The sequence below is a fragment of the Brienomyrus brachyistius genome, chromosome 23 (assembly GCF_023856365.1).
Source record: "Brienomyrus brachyistius isolate T26 chromosome 23, BBRACH_0.4, whole genome shotgun sequence".
Taxonomy (NCBI): domain Eukaryota; kingdom Metazoa; phylum Chordata; class Actinopteri; order Osteoglossiformes; family Mormyridae; genus Brienomyrus; species Brienomyrus brachyistius.
Window position 1 is genome coordinate 4214527 of NC_064555.1, and position 7931 is coordinate 4222457.

General features: G+C 44.2%; 1 protein-coding gene across 1 annotated transcript; it reads left to right on the top strand.

Annotated features, from left to right (window-relative positions):
* Positions 1-3630: 3630 nt before the first annotated feature.
* On the top strand, positions 3631-6569 carry LOC125719228 (MARCKS-related protein 1-B-like). The gene is made up of 2 exons (XM_048993807.1): positions 3631-3925; positions 5188-6569. The coding sequence occupies exons 1-2, from the start codon at positions 3839-3841 to the stop codon at positions 5695-5697; spliced, it is 597 nt and encodes a 198-aa protein (XP_048849764.1). The 5' UTR covers positions 3631-3838; the 3' UTR covers positions 5698-6569.
* Positions 6570-7931: the final 1362 nt, after the last annotated feature.

Genomic DNA, 7931 nt, shown 5'->3' on the forward strand with positions numbered 1-7931 from the left:
ATAATAAGTGACAAACAATGACAGAAGCGGCCCTTGCGGTAAATTCCAATATGTTCTTCATATGCACAGAGGACTTTTTGCTTAAACGGTCACGCAAACAGATTTAGGTGCCTATAATGAATACAAGGATACATACCGTGAGTTCAACCGAGAATGGTAATGCTTGGGCGGGAGTGGAGTGCAGCTCAGTAGGTTAAGAGATCCAAGCCCATGTCCAGATGGTTGTGTGTTTGAATCCCGTTGTCGGCCGAGCAATCATATCATGAAAGCCTTTAAGTAAGGCCCTTAACCCCAACTGCTCCTGGTGTGTTGCAAGGATGACCCATCTCTCTGACCCCAAACTTTCCCCCTTGTACATCACTCTGGACAACAGCATCCGTGAAACATTACATTCTGCATCAGTATCAGTGGTCAATGGGTTTCACAAGTTTGTGCAACACCTTTGACTGTTCCCACTCCTGCTCTCTTGAATCACTATTTTTTTGTGTTCTTTCCACAAAACTAGGAACAAAGTGACTCAGGTAAGATGTTGACATTTTGCAGTCATGGTGAACAAGTTGGCTGGACAGGGGGATTGAGCTGAAGTGGCCCAATCTGTAAGCCCTTGGGTCACATGACTTCCTAGAAAACAGCTGACAGAGGAGGGCGGCTGCTTTTGTGTTAGTAAAGTAATGCCCCAGGCCACCGTGAATTTGAGATGCCATGGCAACACTGTAGCTATGCAGACAGGGGGGCACGGATGTGGTATCGAGACCGTCATACACCAGGGTCCCACACCAGGGTCCCACACCAGGAACATATGTTTTCAGTTAAAAATAAATGTGGCCGTTAAGTGAGCGATTTACCATTGGTATAATAACATAACTGCATTTCCTACTGCACCTGCATTCCTCTGCTGGAGGAGATGAAATCACACAGGAGAAACCGCCCCCCCCCCTGCCTGTTTTTTAATTTGTTGACCACAAACCCCCATCTCTCACTCCCACCTCCCCTCCCCCTAGTCCTCCCTCCTGGGCTGGTGATGCTTGTCACTTGGCCTTGCTGAAGGGTGAACAAAGGGGCCTTTGCTGGATATAAATGTCATCCTGTGTTCAGGCATGAAATCTGGGCAGCCAAGAAAAAGAGCCATTGACTCCAAAGTACAAAAAAAAAAAAAAGAAATGGGGAGATTAGGAGCCCCCCCAGCTGAAGGCCACGGTTCCCCCAGCCAAGGAGGCCTTTAAAAGGCCCTTAACGGAGCCGAGTTCCTCACGGACACTAACGAGGTCTCGGGATGCACCGTGTCGCGACTCACGATTAGGGTTCTGGGAAGCGGACATCGCCCACCAATCGGGGCTAATAGTCGCCCAAGTGATTGTTGGTCACTCTACCCAGCCATGGGACCCTGGCATTAGTAAGGGACAGTGAACCGAAAGACCATAAGTTTGTAAATCATATGCGATTCTGTGTGTCTGTGTTTGTGTTTTAACTCTATTTTTCTGGATAAACAGCTAAGAGATAAGACTGTTTGGGGGACAGCTCTGTGCTGGCAGTCTCACAGCTACCTGAGTGGATTCCAGCCGACGCTGAAGCCTGATAGCACGTCAGCCCCCCCCGCCCTCCCCCCCCCATCTGCAGGACATCAACACGTCTATACAAATGCGAATCCAAGCGATAGCACCTATCTCTTCCTAGATACCAGTTGCCTTTGTAGTCCCACCCAGAGGAGAAAAAAACTCCCATTAAAGAGTACTTTTGAAAAAAATATATATGTATGGGGATTTACTCCGGGGGGGTGTGTCTGCCAGACACAATCAATAGGGGGTGGGGGGGACACTTAACAAATAAGAGATAAGATGGGTATAGACTCGTCATCGAATATAAACCACATCACAAAATCACTCAAGAATTCCACAGTAGGGCCAGACTCCCAGACTGGGTATTCTCAACAACCCCCCCCCCCCCCCCCCCCAGATTTTTTTTCTCCTTGTTCTTCTTCTAACACCAGTGGAGGAATGTTTAACCCCTGAGCTCACACCATTCAGGGAGGGGGAACCACACAAATGGGGCTGAATAATTATTCGCCATATTGGAATGTCAGACATTCCTCAGCAGACAGTGAAGAACTTTATGTCATTTACGCCAGTTCTGGGGGTTGGGATGGGGGGGGGCAAAGCGTAGCCTGGAGATAACTAGATTCCAGACGAAGCTGCCCATGTATTAATGGCTTTTTAGGAGCTGAGAACTCTGACTAATATTTTTATTTCAAATAACTTCGATGGCAAAGTCAGTTTGCCTTAAATAAGCATTTAAGAGGCCAACTAAGTAAAGGACATTGTGAGATGGTCCAAGAGTGACCATTCTGTGTTTACAACGAGTCAGCTGACACTCCAGAGAGTCATACATTAAGGGTATAGCAGCAGGGCCCTGCAAACCAGGATTCTTAACCAGCACACCACCTACTGGATCATAGAAGGCATTACAGGTGGTGGGGACTGAAGGTTAAGGAGTCCGTAAAATTGAATGGGTAGCAGGTCATAATTTTCAAAACAGCCATTTGAAAAAAGAATAGCATAGAAATGTTTCAATGATAATTATAAGGATAATATTAAGCTGCATAACTGCATATGAATTCCCACTGAACACCCACTTCAGTGTTAGTGTAGATGATTCCCCTGGGTTGTGTGGGTTTCCTATGGGTATTCCGCTTTCATGAGGTTCAAAGGAGGACTGGCATGTCAAAATCACCCAGTGTGTGCATAAGCCCTGTGTGCCTGCACTGCTATTTGCCAGGGGTTTTCCCCTGCCTTGTGTCTTGTACCTGCGGCCTACCTTCCTGGAAAGTGGAATGAATAAGATGAAATGCTATTTTTAGTCATTAGCGTTACATACGTTTCTGAGGTATTGGTTAAAAAATAATGTTAATTCCAAGTGTGAACCATAAAATTACCTAAATACCCGACAGACTCTGACAAAAACATACATTTTAACAAGAAATACGGGGGTGCCGTTAATATTTTATTTTCTCGTTCTGGAATTTGCGTGCAGTTTCGGTTCAAATGAATTTGCCATTTATCAGAATTTCAAAGTCGGTAGGTAAATGGATCGGGACGCCGGTAGCTTACCATGCATAAGCACACGGATGTGCCTGTGCACGTACACCCCGCGGACGCGCGCTCCCATTCGACTGGGGCCGTGCGCTGATGTTGGGGCATCTTGGCCCACATTTCGGCTCTTGCATGATGCCCAAGAATCTCAAATATACTAGAAAAGCCACCAAGGGACCTTTTCCCCAATGGCAGCAAAATATGAACGGGTTCATTAAGCAGCATACTTCTTTCGCCCAGCTCGCAAAAGACGGAATGGTGTCATCCTTCGTTAGACTACATTCAGTCGCTCGGACAGTCACGTTTCTTTCGGCGTAGCCCTGCCACCCCAGTTGTGATGAAACACAAATATTACCTACTCAGCATTATCTTTGCCATCTAAAACTCAACAATGTAATTTTATCAAGTCCCTGTCTATCAGTTATGTGGGGAGGATTTGGGTTGTGAAGCCACGCCCCACTAGTCGTTGTTGATTGGCTGTAGTGAATGGCCACGCCCAACGGGCGGTGTTTTCTCAATTTCTCAAGCACAGTTCAAATATCCTCAGACGCTCGCTGCTCAGCGCTCATACATTGGAAATTGTTGGGCTGCTGAGAAGTTGGGGCTGTTTTCGGTTGTGCGCTCCTACAAGAGACGTACATGCGTTTTTTCATTTGAACAGCTGGACCCGTCATACGTCTTTTGGCTGGATTATTCAAAAACTGAGATTTCCCCCTTCTTTTTTCTTATCTGTGCGAGAAAAGAAGAATAAAATGGGATCCCAGGCGTCCAAGGGAGGAGTAGCTGTCGATGGACAGGCTGCTGGTGCTGATCCTGCTGCAGCCAAGACCAACGGGCAGGTAGGGAGCCCTTCTCCCGGGTTTCTCTGTGCAACAGATGTGAACTGGCTGTCGGTGCCGTGATAAAAAAGTGATTCTCTGCCGACATTTATTCAGAGAAATATGCCTAGAGTTTAATAGACCGTAATTTCTGTCGAATTCCGATGGTGGTTTTCCGTCACTGAAAAGTAGTGATGTGAATGTCGAATGAATTAAAAAAAAAATCCGAGCAGATGTTTTTGAGGAATAATAACGGATATGTTTATTTGCTATTAAATTGTTGTACAATGGATGGGTTATTTACCAAATGGTTTGATGTATCGGTTAGTTTATAGTCTATAGTCTGTCTCGACGACGCGCTCGCACCGAGACACCGTCTGTCTATTGGACTTACTTATAAATAAAGAGTAAATCACCATTGCACCTGTCTCCTCTTTACCCAAGGTTAAAAACTTTCTTAATAGTCTGAACGGGCTAAAAATGACACGTCTGCCTACCTGTAAAACAGTAGAGGTTTTCGACGATGCCAGACGAATGCCATGTGAAATAGGAACGGCGCAGACCCCCCCCCTCACCCCCAGCACCAAATTATCATACGCACGCTCTGCGTTTCGCAGACTATACTGAGCGGTAGCTGCTGTTTGTTAGTTTGAAATAAAAAATATATATTAGCTTGTATTTTAATGTAACATTTGATACGTCTTGAAATACGCCTTTACATCTTCGTGCGTGTTGATGAACAATGGAAATGTAAAAGTGGGATGTCGACATAATTAAACATTTTTTTAAAACATGTCCAGCTTGAGTAATGGAAAAATAAAATTCGCAGGCTGGTTCATTGAGTGTTTGTATATTCTTTTGTCTAAGATGATGGTGGTGATGATGATAAAGGTCTTGTACGATAATGGTTTTACTGCGCTAGTGCGCCGGCTGGTGTCGATCCTAGGTACTGCAAGGCGTCGCCTACAGACTTTTTTGTCTGAGCGCAGTCCTCAATTTCGATTAGACGTCAAACCCCGAAAATTCGATTAAATGTAGGCTAATTTTGACATTTTCTGTGGCTTTCCCAAAAATGTGCAGCTGGATTGTATTTTTTTTTTTGTTTAGACCATTTTTTTGCCCTAACCATTATTCCAGTCTTTTGGTTTGATTGAGAACATCATCATAGCTGCAGCATTAATATCAGACAGCTGAAATGATTAATGGATCGCGTCGCTAATATTTTTGTACATTATTAATCGGTCCCATGTATTAATTTTTTTTTGCCACCCTTGCCCTTGTAGGAGAACGGCCACGTCAAGACAAACGGGGACGCCAAAGCCAGCGGCGACACTGCTGCTGCCAACGGCTCAGCTGAGGCGGGGAAGGAGCCTGAGACCGCCGACGCCATAGAACCAGCGCCCCCTGCTGAGGGCGAGGGTGCCAAGCAGGAAGGCGAGGGCGCCAAGGAAACGGCCAAGAAGAAGAAGAAGAAGTTCTCTCTGAAGAACTCCTTCAAGTTCAAGGGGATCTCCCTGAAGAAGACCAAGCGAGCCAAAGAGGAGGTGGCCTCCCCGTCGGCGGAAGAGAAGCCGGAGGCCGCCGAGGAGAAGAAGGAAGAGACGGCGGGCGAAGCCGCCGCTCCGACCGAGGAGCCCAAGGCCGAGGAAGCCGCCGTGGAGGAGACCCCCGCTGAGGCGGAGGAGAAGCCCAGCGACGAGCCTGTCAAGGCAGAAGAGGGCGCCACTGAGGCCACGAAGCCGGCGGAGGATGCCAGCTCAACACCGGCACCCTCTGAGAAGCGGGAGGAGTGATCACGCCAGAAAACACTGGACTGTTTTTCAAAGGAAAAATATATATTTATATATGTGTATGTATATGTGTGTATATATATGTATATACGCATGTATATATACGTGTGTATATATATATATATATATATATATATATTTAGAGTGTGTGAGAGACACTTGCTCGGCAGATATGCTAGAAATGGAAAAAAGATACTATTATCCGTGCATTTCCCTCATGTAGAATGTCACCATTCCACTGTTTGGGGTGGACCGGGGAGCATTTCATGTGAATCGTAGGGTTGTGGATGGGGTGAGAGTGTCGCTCTTCTCAGTTTTTAGCAGAGACGTCTGTTGCCGTGCTGTGCTGTTTTTTGTTTTCTCGCATCTTGGGGATCGGAGCACGGACAACGGCCGAGGGGCAGGGCTGGCTTTCCAAGATTGATATGCGGAGCGAGATACAGGTCATATTCCGACTCACTGTATTCCTATATTTTACCCTATTTCAAATATTCTGTGATGTATAAAAGAACTGACAAAACATTTTAAAGATTAAAAGTCTGTATTCCTATATTTTACCCTATTTCAAGTATTCTGTGATGTATAAAGGAACTGATAAAACATTTTAAAGATTAAATGAAGTCTTGGGCTTTTTGTTGGTTTACGATGTATTTTAATTTCTTTCTTGCCTAAAGCAGATCTGAGAGTGATGTTCCCATAATCACATTTCCAAGAGGGCGGAGTTTCCATGTGTAAAATGCAAGCTTTTACCTGCTTGTTATCCGTCTGTGTAAATACGTTTGACCAGATTTCGTTCATTTATTTCGCTAACATTTAAAGATGTCGGTGGTTTTATTGTAAAGTTGATGAGGGTCAATAAATGTGTGATCCCAAAACCAATCGTGTTGGCTTCTTTTGGTGCTGGGAGGGCGGCAAAGGAGGAGGACAGAAATGGGCTGATACCAGTACAAGGATGGAGAAAAAAATATACATGGTTGCAGTTCACAATGCATGAGTCACATTCAGTATTTACTGTAAACAATGTTTATGACATTTTAAGTACGTTTTAAGCCAGTCTGTCCAGTTTATTACTTATAACAACCCTGGAGGGTGGCCTGGTGTTTAATAAAAGGAGGAGTAATTGCTATTCTTTATTATAATTCCCTACATAACTCATTTTACTTCAACTATCATCCAATGCTATAGCCTTTTCCTGTTACCTGCATCACGTACTACAAGAACGTAGTAATGTAATATTTGGATCTAGTTTTATATTCCAGTTCATTATAAAAAATAACAAATAATTAATAGTGACTAAGAGTGACACATTTTATTTTATGATTCAGGACTGGCATGTTGTGTTTTACACTATCGTAAGTCCCTTACGGAATATTACTGTTATCGAATTGACAGATGTCAGCATCTAGTTGTGGATTAATCCATGATGTGCGATTAGGAAGAAAACAGGACTGACGGTTTATGGAAACCTGTGGCTGCTACCGGGCCCCACTGGGCACGCCCTTTGGCTCTGCGTTTCCCAGCCCTGGTTCCAACGTTTAATCCAGTTTTCGGTCCGCCCGAGCTCTTCATTATGCTTGACTGAGTCAATAATGTGATGCCACACACTCTTCAATTTGCATGACAGAAAATCCAAGGGGTTGCTATAAATGTTAATGACGTTAACGAAAAGAATAAACAAGCAAACATAAATACTTGTACATGCATATTAAATGGCATCTAGAGCCTTCATTTCGTGATTTGTGAAAGCATACTTCCGATTTTCGGTTTAGGCTAATTCGGCGTTTAATTATTTTCCCCAAGAGCTATGAACGAGTCATTGGAAATCCTCAAGTAACCGAAAAGTGATTCATAACCCTGATATTCATATTAATAATGATTAATACATAGCGCGAGAAAGATCAGTAACATCTTACCCATCACAATCATTCGTAACCCCAAAATTGCCATTACATAAGCCTAAAATTAATGTGATGCTCAGTACAACACTAGAGGCGCGATTTCCTTTTAAATAGCACAGTTTAGTATAGTACGAATATACGAATTAAATAAATGAGTAAAGAAAGGCAGATTAAGAGCACAAAGCATTATATGAAGTCCATTGCGATGACCACGTCTAGGAACAGCTTGCCCATGCAAACCAGTCGCACACCTATCGGTGCAAATCACTGACAACGCTATAAGACAAAAAGAATAATACACAGTGATTAAATGCTGGACGAATATCTTGGTTGTTTTTG